The sequence below is a fragment of the Archocentrus centrarchus genome, chromosome 1 (assembly GCF_007364275.1).
Source record: "Archocentrus centrarchus isolate MPI-CPG fArcCen1 chromosome 1, fArcCen1, whole genome shotgun sequence".
Taxonomy (NCBI): Eukaryota; Metazoa; Chordata; class Actinopteri; order Cichliformes; family Cichlidae; genus Archocentrus; species Archocentrus centrarchus.
The window spans coordinates 19,561,212-19,576,531 of NC_044346.1; the positions used below are offsets into that span (position 1 = coordinate 19,561,212).

The 15,320-nt window shown below is 40.5% G+C and overlaps 1 protein-coding gene across 2 annotated transcripts in view; it reads left to right on the forward strand.

Annotated features, from left to right (window-relative positions):
- Positions 1–6,364: 6,364 nt before the first annotated feature.
- dlc1 (DLC1 Rho GTPase activating protein) overlaps positions 6,365–15,320 on the forward strand; it is an 82,920-nt gene continuing 73,964 nt past the window's right edge. Inside the window, exons 1-4 of one of the 2 annotated variants that reach the window (XM_030728857.1) lie at positions 6,365–6,493; positions 7,713–9,639; positions 13,938–14,072; positions 14,208–14,327. In XM_030728857.1, coding sequence (XP_030584717.1) covers positions 7,777–9,639; positions 13,938–14,072; positions 14,208–14,327 — 2,118 coding nt within the window. In that variant the 5' untranslated portion in view covers positions 6,365–6,493; positions 7,713–7,776. Of the gene's footprint in view, positions 6,813–7,712; positions 9,640–13,937; positions 14,073–14,207; positions 14,328–15,320 lie in introns of both variants that reach the window. The other variant, XM_030728849.1, reaches the window with a different exon arrangement.

The following is a 15,320-nucleotide window of genomic DNA, read 5'->3' on the forward strand; positions in this document are numbered from 1 at the left end:
GATTATGTATCTCGGCTGGCCTGGGAACGCCTTGGGGTCCCTCCGGATGAGCTGGAGGAGGTGGCTGGGGAGAGGGAAGCTTGGGCTTCTCTGCTTAGGCTTCTGCCCCCGCGACCCGGCCCTGGATAAGCGGAAGAAAATGGATGGATGGATGGATTAAATAAGCACAATTCGAGAACAAATTTGGTAAACTTTAATGATTCTACAACGTGTTTGTAGTACCGTATATGCTTGTGTACATGTAGGGGTTATGCATGTTTGAAGGTATGCCTGTGCACCTTTCTGTACACTATTTTAAGGCTACAGAGGTGTAGATGGTTTTAGGCTTATGGGGTTTGTGTTTGAGCCAGAGTGTACAAATCAAATCCAGCCGTTGTTGCCACCTTACCAGACTTTGAGCCTTACAGTCTGTTTGAGATGTAGTAAAATTTTCAACATAATCAACCCAGGTGGTTCCAAACTTTTTGGGCTTAGTGACTTTATTAAGGCGAGAGAAATTTACATGACCCCTCCCATCCTAACACCAGTTTAGCTGGTCAGTAATCATGTTCAGCCCATGCTTGCGTGGGTAATCTCCGGGCGCTCTGGCTTCCTCCTATAATCCACAGCATGTTATCTTTATCTTTAATTGGCAATTCTAAATTGCATTTAGGTGTGATTGTGAGCATGAGTGGTTGTCTGTTGACCTGTCCAGGTGTCCAGCATATCCAGGGCGTACCCTGCTTCTTGCCCTATGGCAGCTGGGATGGACAGCACCCCAACTACAGAGACACTACTTGCGCAGTGTCTCTGTAGTTCTAAGATATGTCATAAAAAATTGTAGCTTTTTTTTCCTTCCTTAGATGAAAAAGTTATTGCCCAAACACGGCAGCAGAGACAGTAGAGAAAAGCTGTTTTTAGGAGTATCAAGCCAGTCTCATGTCGCCACAATAAGGGCCCATTTACACGAGAACGATCCAGTGGAAAACGGTAGCATTTTTCCATTTATGGGAAACACAAGAGACATTGAATATGCAGTAGTTCCCGTGCTAGGCCACAGGTTGGCGGTTGGCGGTGTGTGTATAGGAGTCGCAAACATAGTGTGCACGTGCCAGTACCCCACCACCACATTTAGCATTTCGCATTTTTGCAGTTTACAAGGTTTTCTAAGCTGGAATGTTTAGAAAACGCTCCACTCTGGAACCCCTTTTCAGGGACTGGAAATGCCATTCTCGTGTAAATAGGAGGCCAAAATGCATCAAAACATAACCGTTTTCACCTGAAAACATTCTCGTGTAAATGGGGCCTAAGAAATAACCATTTCAAAAAGCTGCCGGTAGAGCTTACAACACCTCCCTGAAGTCCTTTATTTGGATAAGAAGGACTTCCACTCATAAAGTTAAAAAATGAAATAACCTTCTTGGTTGCTGTTTTTGTTTACAGCATGCTTGCTTGTCCAGAATGAGGTCACCATTGAAAGTCTGCTGTTTTTTGTCAAAGGGGAGTTAGCTGCATGTCTCACTTTTGTTTGGAATTCTGATGTCAGTGCTCAGGCAGGTGGCTCGAACACAGTATTTCCAGGAAGTTTCGGACTCTCCCTATGCTCTGAATCAATTTCATTTCTCTTCTATTTAGTTAACATACATTTCACTCTGAAACAGCAGCACTTTTGGGTTTAATGAAAAGCTGGAACAAAACCAGTCCTGATAATCCCGGCCCACATGGTGTGAGCTCTACTGTAACATGATCGCAAGCACCAAAAGTGAAATCAGTTTCTGATTTGACTGATGTACCCTGCAAATTGTACCCTGATCATATACTACATCATGTGATGAAACCAGATACTGGTGTACGTGGCATTAATATACAAAATATAGACAAAACAAGCAGTAACAGAAAACGAGTGTCCCTGACCAGTTAATTGTGCTAGAGATTTGACATTATTATATTTGTTGATGTAAAGTTGAGTTGGCCAGAAGCTATTCAGTATAAATCGAGTGACTGTGCATGAGACTTCTGAAATGGCAGTGCAACAGTGTTGACTATCCAAGCCCTTTAACCATGCAGGAGACCAAAAAAACAAAGACCAGATGGTCCTCAGTGAACACTAGTGGGACTTTCTGAGTGTGTGAGAAAGTATTTTCCACTGTCGTCATGAAGATTAAGGCCCAAATGACACAAATCTATCATTTGATTTGAAAAACCAACCATCCAAACCAGTTAGACTAGTACAGTCGATATGTCCACCCTGTATATATAAGCATGCACGCACAATTATAATTGCCCTTCAGTTGTATCATTTACACACATCCACACGGACCCTCTCCCCAGGAAGATTAGATTATTTTAGCCTATTATGGCCTGTATTCTTAATAAGTTGTACTTCCTGTTCCCACGGTTGGAGTCACACTATGACCCATGATCTGGGGGGGTGGGGTTGTTTTCTCCCACAACATTGTCTTTGAGGTTAGACCCACACAAACAAAGCAAGTCAAAATCAACAAATGAATAAAGGCAGTTTTTACTGGCTCTCTTCTGTTGCATCATGTTCACTGATATATTTCATTCAAGAATATTGTGACTGCTCAAGTTCCCACCCAGGCCTCAAACACAGTTATTTAGCATGACTGTAGGCTTTTGAGAAAAAAAAAAAAAAGGTTGTTAACCACAGGGCATAGCAAGTAACAGGAAAGGATTGCAAAGATTTTTGGTGTGGTTTGCAGATGTTATTTTTAGATCATCAGATGAGAAGCTTTGTTTAGTTGTATTTTCAGTGTTAATGGACCTAAGATCCATTTCCACAACTTCTTATAACTACCAGGCAAATACAGTTAAAAAAAAATAAAGCTATTTAAAGAACCCCTAAAAAAGGAGCAAGAAGATCTACTCAAAGCAGTCTTTGTATATGAAAGAACAGAAAATGACTCAGTTATGGGAGGGACAGTATTTTATTTTTTTTCTCTGCAGACGTCACCTACATTTTCCTACATGGGCAAACACTGTGTGTTCTTCAATGCCCATGATTTAGACTGGCTTATTTTTCCAGTAATAAACTATATCAGTGAGGAATGTGAGGTTGTTTCCTCTGGGCTCTCACGGCTCCACTTAAGAATCTGACGGGTTGAACAGTGGGGGATTATAGGGTGAATCATGAATGGTCCTTTCTTAGCCATCTATGTGACTTATCCAAACTTGTGACCCACAATGTTGCACGCCTATAAAAATGGTCATGCTCGTCCTTTCTTGTATGGGACCTGGAGTTTAGCTTCGCATAGAAAAGATGACTTACGGCATGACTTAATGGATGGCAGTGTTACTCAATCCTGTCTAGCTACAGGTATTAGTAAAGCCAGACTGAAATATGTCAGAAACCTTTGGATTGGTAATATTTTCTTCTGCCCATATCAGCAAAGAAAGTCCTAATTAAAAAAAAGATAAAATTTCACATCCTGTGAAACATCTTGGTGGATGTTTTTAATTTCTAATTCTTGCTAAAGATAAATTGAAACAAGGTTGCACAGAAATTATATATGGTTCCAAAATGATGTATCCACAATCCTGTGTCTTTTTCTCTTGAATCAATTAAGGTTTTTTTTTTTTTAGGTTTTTTTTTATTTTAATACTAAATAAGCTTTGTGATTTACTACCAAATATCTACATAATGCCCTTAAAAGTTTGAAGAAACTGGACAAAAGGAGAACAAAATTAGTGGTAGGTCTAACAAACTAACAAACATGGGACCTGAGAGATGCATCTGGCCCTTCAGTTGAGCCATCTGCTGTTCACTGAAGCCTCATGGTCTCAGTGGACTGGTGGCTGTCAAGAAGCCATTCTTAAGGAAGGGAGAAAAGGCTATGGTATGCCAAATTCCACAGGAACTGGACTGAAAATCAGTGGCAACAGGTCTTATGGAGTGATGAATGCAAACTTGAAAATTTTTCTTCGAATTGTGTCAGTATGTATGGAGGAGGTCAGGAAAGAGGTACAACAATGAGTGTCTATAACTATCTATAAAACATGGTGGAGGCTCTGTCATGGTTTTTGATGTTGCATTTCAGTCAAAAGTGTTGGAGATCTTGTCATAACTGACAGATTTATGAATGCAGAAATGCCATTTTTGATCCACTATGTAATACCATCTGGAAAGTCAGAATGACGACAATGATCCCAAACATTCTGCCAATGCAGTAAACGCACATCTGGATAGAGGAACACTATCAGGCCTCCTTGGAGCCCACACATCAACGTTACTGAGGCAGTGTGGGATCATCCTGGCAGAGAACAGAACAAAAGGCAGCCAACATCCAAAGAAGAGCTTTGAATGTCCAAGAAGTCTGGAGAACTAGTCCTGAAAACTTCTTAAAGAAATTACTAATGAGCTCGCCTAACAGAGTTCAGGCTGTATTGAAGAATAAAGGTGGTCATACCAAATATTGACTTTTAAGATGTTAGAATTGTAGAAAACTCATTTCTTTTCTTATATCTGCATTTCCATATGTGTTTTGTGCAGTACTATATTTAAATCAGCCTTACTTGTATTTGAAGTATTAATTGATGGTATCCTATCAAGCATTCTTTCCTAACAGTTTTCCCAGTTAAACATCAGCATATTGTTATATCATGACTGGTGTGTTTACATGCTTTTATTTAGTACTTTGCAGAATTGCTACAGTGCTTGTAGATTTTTATTCCCATTCAAGTTACATTTTACTTTAATTTTCCAAGTTTAGTGCTTCACTGCTCTTGGATTTCACACATAACTGCACGCACAGAAACATTGCTGATGGGCATCTTGTCTCACACATGTTACTGTCTAAATATGTGTGTTTCACAGTGTCACTGGTGTAGCAGATTGTGACGTACACCAGTTGCCCTGTGGCTGAGCAAGATGGTGTGATTGGCAGGGGAAGGCATAGCCTTTTAAATTATAGGGCAGTATTGGATGTCCACAGGAGATAATGAGTGGATAGCCTGAGTCATGCTCTGCGTCGGTCTCTGCACTTCAATCGTCAACCATATCCACATGGAAGCTACTGCAACCAAAAAAAAAATATCTGCATTTCATTACATGGCACTCGGTGTAAGTGCAGAGTGCATCATGTGACATGCAGAGTCTTGTTGTACTTGGATTGCTTGTCCTTGAGTATGACCAGCTGTGTCCCTGGAGAGGCAACATTTATGGCAGTGCACAGTTTCCCAGTGCAGCCCCTAAGAAAAGACTCATCCAAAGCTTCAGCTCACATCTGGATGACCCAGAGGTCAGAGGCTGGGGTTATAGAGATAGTTGAAGGGGGCTTCATTCCAGTTTTCTCTTGTGCTTGGTCTGTCCCTGTTGGTTTGAAATAGTGCTGTTTTTATGCAGGTGATCCAACTGAAAAAACATACAAAAAAGGGTCATTATAAATCTCATCATAGCCTGATTTTTAATGAAATTGTGAAACATTTCATTTCGAGGATGTCCTAAATTCCTAAGGCTCATTTTTTGGTAGTGTAACTTCAGAGACTGGAAACATTGTGGCGTTTTCTTAGGTCCAGGCTCTCTAAATGAAATATTCAGCTTGCTTTATGAGCCCAATTTCAATTTCATGTGTAAAAACAAATAATGTCATTTGGTCTTTGTGAAACGAAGAGCAGTCATTGCCCTTCCTTTCTGCAAAGTGCTTCAGAGGAATTACTATATTAGGAAATGAATTGCTGGTATTTTGGTCCTAAATGTTTTTTCTTCCCCCTTAATCCCCTTTAAAAGAAAGTCATCAGGTTGATAGCACTTTTAAGGCCGCCCCCTTCATTATACATGTTTTAATGCTCAAATATGATTTACCTTTAAAGAGTATTTTTAAATGCGACTTCAGATTATCTAAAAAGAGAATTTTCCTTGTATTTTTTATTTTTTTTGTTCATTAATGCCAGTATGTTTGGTTAAGAATACCTGTAGTTACAAGATGACAAATTTGCCTCAGATATAACTGCCAAAACATTAGCGCAATCTCAGTTGGCTCACCGCCTGAAGTCTTACAAGCCAGCCTGTCTGTTTCTAATCAAAACCAACTGCTCTTACCCAGCTTCATTCTTAAAGAAGAATGAAGAAAATGTCTTGCGAAAAGAGAAACAATGTTTCTGACATAGCGGGAAGCAACTGTACAGTAGAAGAGGGTGGAGTGTATAAATGTGTATAGTGTGCTTCAAGAGTTGTGAGACGGGGGATGGGGCTCCAAAGATGTGACTCAGACTCACTGTCAAAACCAGCGGGGAGGGGATCTGATGAGAAAAAAAGGATAGAACGGAGGAGTGCAGGGAGGGCTGAGGGAAAGAAAACCCAGCCCCTCTTACACCACCCCGACTCTTCAGCATTCAGCGTCAGCAAAAACCTTAATGTGATCAAGATGGAAGTTGTCCATGTACTTTTCACTGCTTCCCGGCTTTCTGACGTCCTCTGGGGGCTTCATCGCCTGCCCAGCAGTTTTACAGCGAAGATTCTGACTCGAGTCTAGAAAATGGCTTGCAGAAGCTTACAGTAAGGACTTCTTGCCTGGAAAGAGTGAATTTATATTTCCCAAACGTGGACAGATTTCTTTATAATGTATGAATGAAAAGTCAGCTTGAGAAACATCTCTGGGCAAACTGTACTACGAGAAAATAATTGATCTGCAGTCTTTGTGTTGGATTATATATTTCATTTGTGGATTTCTACAAAAGCTAACTGTGTCATCACTGGAGTAAACATCAGTGTGCCTCTACCATAAAATGTGGAGTTCAGTTGTCAGCTGTTGGTTCGCGTGCAAGCAAAAGGAGCAACTGCTTTTGGACCTTTCCCTTACTTTACAAATAATCAGGTACAGGTTCATGCCAAAGGGCGCAAATGGCAGTTAGAAACATCATCTGTCTTAAAATGAATTTACAAAAGTGGGAAAAAAAAAACACTCCACAAACAGGTCTTGAATTTTTAATATACTTTACACTCTAAAAAAAATCAGATTTTTTTTTTTTGTCAGAATATTTAATATACAAACAGCAGTACTAAAATTGTTTTGAAACGCTGCGATATTTCTGTTTACGTAGTACAGAAAGCAAAGTACAGAAAGATTCTCTGTCATTGAAATCTTTAATTTTTCTATCTTGAAGCATAGCAGATTCACAGAGTAGTCTCTGTGTTACTTTATATCGATATACTGAGATCAAAAACAAAAAGAGAAAAAATATAGAGCACAGTGTAATATACTACATCTTAGTTTGAATTATCTGATATGACACTCGCCGTGTTCTATGATAGTGTTGGATTCTGTTCCAGTTTCCTTCAGTTGTGCCTCTCTCATTTTTGTAGGTGTATGCATGCAGGATGACTGTTAACCAACACCAAAGATTTTTCAGACTTTTTTTTTTTTTTCTAAGTTAAAATGATGCAAGTCTGACAAACTGCTTTGGTTACAGTTTCCTGTTTGTGATAAGATAAACAATCGGAGAGATGTCCGCGTTAATCATGATGATTTAAAGTTTCTCACTCGTAATGAAAAAAAAAAACCAACTGTTAGAGATCAAAGTAGTTTACTTGTAGTTGCCAAGCTGAAATATGGAAAAACTCAGCTTCAAAAGAAATTGGTTTCCTGGCTGAATTAATACAGCCTGGTTGCTAAATTGAAAGATGGAGCGTTATTTGTACATTCTCAGTTTCTCAAAAGTCACAGTTTTGGAACACTGTCTTTTTCTTATCTCCTTTTCTCCTCTTGTTGCACCAGATCTGGTTCTTTAATTTAACCTGGCATCAAAAGCAGCTCTATGGGATAGCACTGGTTGCCCAACATGCCGGTAGCCATACGTAAACGAAGCTGGGAGGAGCATGTGACTCACCCATCAGGATTACAGTACAGCTATGATGATCTGGATCTAGTTTGCTGTCATGGGGTTGAAGGTGATGGGCTATGGATGGGTTCTGGGTCTTCCAGACAAGGTAGACGGGCAAGGTGTGCCTCCATGCCCGAGGGCTGCCACCAGCTGCCTATGAATGACCTTGCTCGGCTTTGTGAGGGGACAGCTTCTATTATGAATAATGATACTGAACCAGAACACTTAAAACTAATGGAAAACAATGGAAAGGATTTGCAGGAGTTAGTGCATGGGTCTTGTGAGTTGGTGAGTGCTGGCAAACTTCCAAGGACCTCTGATTCAGAGCATCTCCAAGCCACAAACACTGGGAATTTTGGAGAGCTTCATAATTCAAACAGTGGTATGTCTAGTGCAAATATTTCTTGTGCAACTCACAGCAGTGATAAAGCTATCAAAAATAAAAGTGATTTTGGCACAGGAAGTTGCCAGAATCACAGCATGTGCGATGACAGTGTCTTTAAAAGTGCAGATATCGCTCAGCAACAATGCATCTCTATCTCTTCCAACAATGGGGCTCCATTGTCTGAATGTGCTGGTGAGCAACCTGGCAGATGTCCAAACCATCAGGACACAAAAGAGAGCCATACAGAGGGTTACAGCAGACCTCCTGAAATCTCTGGGGCCACAGTAAACTGGTGCTCTGCTGGTGAACTTAAACCTCAAGCTGACCTCCCAGATGTTGAGGAAGGCAAGACTGTCACCTCTGACCAGGCTGGTGTGAGTGTTAGTGTGCTGCAAACCTCAGCTAATATGGAGGGTGGTGAAGCATTCTTGCAGATTAACAAAACTGTGGAATCATTAGTAGCAGATGAAGAATGCGGCAAAGGAATATCTGAGAGCTGGAATGCACGTTCTGCTGACAAGCTGGATGGATTGAATGATCTAGAAACTCTAAATGAAAACACAGGACTTAACCATAAAGAGTCAAGAGTAATTCAAGGAGAAGAGCAGGATCACAAAGATTGTGCTGGACCGTTGGACAAGGATCGTGGTTGGGAAATATCCTACCAGACATCGCTGGAAAAGCACAATGTTGAAATGACGGCACAGAACTGGCTCCTTGGAAAGGAAAGTACACAAGCCGAAAGCAGCAAGGAAGCAGGACGCGTCAGGCCTATTGAATCACCTGATGTCATAAAGCAGGACTGCTCTTCAGTGGTGGAGGGTAATGTGCCATCCGGTAAAATGAATGCTGGACATGCAGGAGATGCCACTGGAGCAAACACTATACAATGTGCAGATGAGGATGTGAAAAGTTCTGCAAGTGATCCAGTTGAAAATACTGATCAAAGTTTATTGCCTGTTAGTGAGGATCTCAGTATTCCTCATCAAGCAGAATATAGTTGTTCAAAACTGGACACTATACCAGAGATTGGCACTGTGGAGGCCAATGACAGCTCTCTATTTGATGCCCAAAAGAATAATAATGTTAATATTACCCCAAATCCAGCTGCTGACCACTGCTGTTTGGATGACAAACATGAGGTTACTGAACAACACATGCCAAACCTGCCACCAGGCTCTACAGAGGTCAACGAGGGACTCCATGGTAACCAAGCCTCAGGTCCTCACTTCAGTGAGTCACCTGCCTCTGAGGTAGCAGATGGTCACAGGGAACACCACCGGCCAGGAGCCACACTTTCCAAAATGGAGGAGTCAAATGAAGACATACGCTCAGTTATCTACAGCGACACACAAGACGCCAGTTCACCTATTGATGGAACATATGAGTGTGCAGATCAGAAAGAGGACAAGGTGGTCAAAGTGCGGCTGAAAAAGGTAAGACTAAGCATGATATAGAAGTGGAAGGGATGTACAATTACTAGTTTATTACAGTTATGCTAATTTAAATCAAATTTGGAATTTCTGTCTTTGTAATTCTGTAACTTGAATACTTGGACACATACTGGTCACACATAATTTTGGTCCCACACTCTGGCAAATGTTTTGGAAAACACTGACTTCACTCTCACATGCTTACAGATCTGTGAGGGGGTTGTGTGGAGGGGGTGGGGGTGTTCTGTGAAATGTTGTACTTTTTCTTAACCACTCATTGCAAAACAAGGTCCTATAAGGGCATGGAGACCATGAATGCAGAGGGGGCTGGAAGCTCAAAGTAATCTCTAGGGTGAACTGCTAGCAACTAGCAAATACTGCATCTTGTGCTATTTTCACACCCTTAGCCAGCATGCTCGTTTTGGACAATAATATAGCAAAAACCTTATATGCAATTAGTGAGATTGGGATCAGTGCAGCAAAGCAATGATCAGAGAACTAAAACTGTATTCACAGTTAGTAGCCATACTGTGTGACATTCTAGTTTAAATCATTCACCCTCTTATAAATGGTGACTCTAGTTTAATATGAAAATTCATGCTTGAGTTTTCTTTAATGTAATAATTATAAAAACTTGTGGTAATTCACCTGTTTTGCATTCATTGGAAGTGTAAACATTTATATATAAATAGCTGATAACGCTAATGATATTGCAAAGAGCTGCATGGACCTGATTGTTTAAGACTGATACCAATATTGCGATTTAAATATCTGATATATCAGCTGATATTTTTTTCGTAAGACATATGAAACATAAACCGATCTCTCTAACACTTGGTATGTGTAGTTACTGATGAGTCCTTACTAAGAGAATATGACAATAATCGTTTTATCATCATGGATTACTCATTTACACTCCTGACTCTGCTCGGATCAGCTGGTTATTATGTTTGTGGTGTTCCAAACACATGTTGCCAACAGTGTAGTTGTGGACTAAGTATGTAACATCATACATGGCTGGCATGGTTTCATCTTTACTTTTTTAATTTGCATTTATTGTCTGCCATAAATTGTGATTCCGATGTATCAGCAAATATCTAATATGGAGCAATAATATCGGTACGGTCAATATGTAGGTTGGGCTCTATTTTCTAATATCCCATGTTATCAGGGATTATAACCTCCCCTATGAAGACACAAGCTATCTTATTACAACCCATTCATTATTTGTTTAAACAAAGGCATCCTTGTACTATCAGAGTTGTAATTGTGTTCCAAAAAGTGTTAAAAACTCGTGACTGTAGAGGGGGACAGAGAAGTCCAAAAAAAAAAATATTAAAATTTATATTTCTTCATACAGCCAATTTAGTATTATTTATGTTAATTATTAACTACTACAATTTTTTTCCACTGTATATGACTGAAAAATGAACAACATTATCAATATGAAGTGTATCATGAACTATGTAGCGTATACTTAACTATAGCTTGTCAATAACTATTTATATAATGTGGCAATACTTTACGATAGTGATTACTTGTTTTGATGTTTGGTTTTATTCAGTTGTATGCTGTTTATTCATGCACCTATTGATGTGAGCTGCAGTGTTCCTAATAATCAACCACAACCCTTTCCTAATAGTAGAAAAAAATGCAGGCATATAATAAAAATATTTGCCTCGTAGTCTTGAATGGAAAACCTAAAATCATCTGGTGCTGATGCTTTATGTGTCATATACTGACGCTTTGGCTGTAGCTGTATTCCTGAAAAACCTATGAGTTGTGTAATCCTAAAGATTATCAAAGCATTATTTCCCCATAAATTTTCTAGAAACTTTGGAGCCACTTTTAGTTATGACTAATGGTGAAGTCAGTCCACCAGTTGCCAAAAACAATAGGTCATACTCCAACAGAGAGACATGGAAAACCAGTGCCACATTTTCCCTTGGCTCTAATTTCAATCTTAGAATGACTTTAAATACCCTCAAAAAAAAGAAAGATTTTGGAGCATGAAAAGAGGAGTTAACCCAGATGAAGGAGCCAAGACAATTCATTTACCACATGGTAATGGCTTGCCTCATCTTTGACAGCAACATGCTTTATGCATTCAGTTTTGTGCAGAAAATGTGCTGTACAGAAGGCCATACTGATAAAATATCAATTAGAAATATGTACCTTCATCACAGGGGAGGTGAAAAATGAGAGAAAAGTCTTTTAAATATTACAGAGCTTTAGAGCGTTAGTTTCTTTTAGTGAATAGTGACAGAAGCGACCTGGAATGATCTCTGACAAGATGTAACTGATGATTGCATTCCCCAGTAGACCCAAGTTTTTCTTACAGATTCAGCTTGTAAAATGAACTCATCTGGTTTGCATAATGGCTTGAGATTAAGCTGATATTGGGCTTTGTTACTGTGTTTATTTGTTTTAGCAACAAGGCCTCATCCTGACCCCAAGGGCATACTGGCTCAACAGTCAGCAGACGACTTGGCAACATCACCCTCAGTGCTCTTTCTCGTTTCCTTTTTGGCCTCTTTGTCTGTATTAATTAAGAGACCCCGCTCAGTGCAGAGGTCTGAGAAATAGGATGCATACTGGCTGTGTGTGTGTGTGTGTGTGTGTGTGTCTGTGTTTGTGTTTGTGTTGGGGGGGGGGCTTGAAAAAAGCGCAAGGAAAGAGGAAGGATGGATCTAAGAGTTCAAACAGTGTGGGAAACATCTCCCATCTCAAAAAACAGGAAGTTGAGTGGAATGTAACAGAAACCTCAAAAATGGGAAAGACAGAAAAGAAACCTTCTGAGAACACCCAAACCACCAGAATGCCCCTTAAAAACTTTGCCTCTGAGACGACTGAAGTTGCACTGCACTTGTTTTTCACTCTGCCGTTTTGTGGTTGCTTTTGCCATCCCGAGCCAGATGCTTTTGTTCATTCAGCGAGGCCTCGTAAAGATGTCATTGTTTTACCACGGTACAATGTTTCATTGTGATACTTTGCCAAGAAGACGAGCCGTAGCAATGTGTGCTGCCACAAGCTAGAAATGCCAGTGAATGCATCAGTGTGAGACGCATTTCCCCGACACACATGGCATCTCTATTTGCGCTCTCTGCAAACCCGATAGGATCTGATTTTGACAGGCAAATTGGGCACTAACTGGAAAATAAATGTAGCAGCAGTCGTAAGACATTATTAGGGTTGGAGCTGGAAGCCAGGCGCAGGGATGAGGCTATAGTATGCTGAATCTATCTAGGATCCATAAGTCTGTCAGCCTCTCATATATTAGCATTCCTTGCATTTCATCACAGTAAGCTGTGCTGACCACTTTGACAGATACAGTTTTAATGTGTAAAAAATGTTTTCTTTATCCCATATAACCTAATAAGCTTTCTCTTCAAAGTATCACACTTAGAAACAGACAACACGTGAGAACCAGCCTCACATCCCCATGTTTTTGAAGCTTTACACAAACATACAATTACAGTGGCTGTGTGTCCCATGAGCTCACCTTCATTAAGAGTTTAACAGCATCTGTTAGCGGGGATTGTAACAAGGTTTGTTTGCAGCTAATGGGCCAGCCGTGAAATTTCTCGGGGTTCTTCTCAAGGGTGAAGCTCAGACAGGGAGCCACACCCGGTGCCAAGATAAGACAGGCAAAGGGAAATGAAAACATACTGACTTAAGCGCTGAAGAAAGGAATATTACACGTTTTACTCCGGCTCAAATTGCATGAAAACAAAATAGGGCTTAAGGTTAACAGAGGACAGAGTGGTAGGTGGAGTGTGATGCGAGGCTGGACTGTTTGTCATTGAGCTTGTCTTACATGAGTCAAACCACCTGAGGTCAGTGTGAGACTGTGTGTTATCACAGCCCTAAGACAGATAAATGAATGCTGCAGATGAAAGGCAAATAAATGAAGTCTGACAAGTAATGACAGAGATGACATGAAAGAGACAGAACTTAAACGGCCACCTTCTACTTTAGGTGCTTAAACAGTAAGGGACACAGAGTGGATGCTTCAGCAGCAGTTGAAAAGAAAGCTGAAAGAGCAGTAAGGATGTTACAATTAGATTTAAAAGTTGGGAGCCTTTTTCATAGAAAGCCATTCACACATTAAATACTTCTCATCTTACAGTGTACTGATTATTGGTAACAGATGACAATGTGTGTGTGTGTGTGTGTGTGTGTGTGTGGGGGGGGGGGGGTTCCTTAGAGGAGAGGGATGTATGTAATACTGCAGTAGTTGGTCTTCATAATTTTGTCAGCTTGTTTTGCAGTGACTGTTTTTCTCCATTGATCTGTCTCAGCGTGGGCATGCTCGTCTGGACTCGATGGTGCTGCTGCTGATGAAGCTGGACCAGCTAGATCAGGAAATTGAAAATGCCCTCATTGCTACTTCCTCTATGGACAGCGCCGCCACCTTCCATCGACGGCATCACACGGTACACACATAACTGTTTTATCTTGCTGGATGTGATTGCAGTATCTTCTATATTTGAAACAGCTATTTATTTAAAATGTGCTGCGATTCAGCGTTCTCAGTGCCTATGTTGTTTGCTTTTTTTTAACCTGTGCAGGAGTTGGATTCAGATGCATCTACAGCAGCGTCACAAGTACCCACACATACACATGCTGCTGCTGGTGCTGCTTTGACCTCAGGATCTGCACAAGCCCTTGGAGCAAAACCTAAGAGTGGGGTAAGTAAGGAGCCTAATGTCAGACCAGTGTATATAAAAATCATAACAGGGCTCCAGAATGCAACTGATTGATAACATTTTGGGACAAAATATATGGTGTTTAGGGAAAAAATGCCATGACTGTTCACTTATAATCATCATCATCACTTATAAGCATCACTTATAATCTACTGTACTTTGCAAATTACTAAAAAGACAAAAATAAATCGACATTAACATGAAAACTTAAAAATCAGGAACAGTAAAACACTGTGTTTTTTAAGGCAAAAGATCAAATAAAAGTCAATGAAATATAAAGAACATGATCTAAAAATCCGCCCTGCAACAGGCTGGCGACCTGTTCAGGGTGTACCCTGCCTCTCGCCCTATGACAGCTGGGATAGGCTCCAGCCCCCCCGCGACCCTTAACAGGATGTGCGGAAGCGAATGGATGGATGGATGGATCTAAAAATCCCCCATATTTCTAGCATAAGATATTTTTTTCTTTTACAGTAATGTCAAAAAAACTGGAACAAGAAAGAGTCTGCACTTTTAACTTTAGTGTTCCAACAAATCACTTTACAATATTCATCACCCTTTCACACGCCAGTTGCAATGGAGCTGCCATGCAAGGCGCTCTGCCTGCGCTTGATAAACTTACAGTCTGGTGACCTGCTTGGCTACATTTGAGGAGCCAGGGGTTGGAGTGCCCACCATTCAGTAAGTGGATAACCTGCTGTGTCTCCACAGCCACCAGTGGTGCCAAATCAGGCAGTGGTCTTCTGAGACACTGGTTAAAATGGTGCCATTGATGGCAAATTTTAGTCATGAGCCCTATTTAGCGAGACATGAGCTGGCACAGGTGTTTTATTCTAAAAGCTCAAGGGCACAAACATACCTACAGTATGAAAAAGTGGTATAGTGGTTAGGTGACTCAGTGGTCCCAGAATAGATGAGACAGCTGCTAAAAATCTTCTCCAGACATGTTTCAGACCACATAAATCAAGACATAAA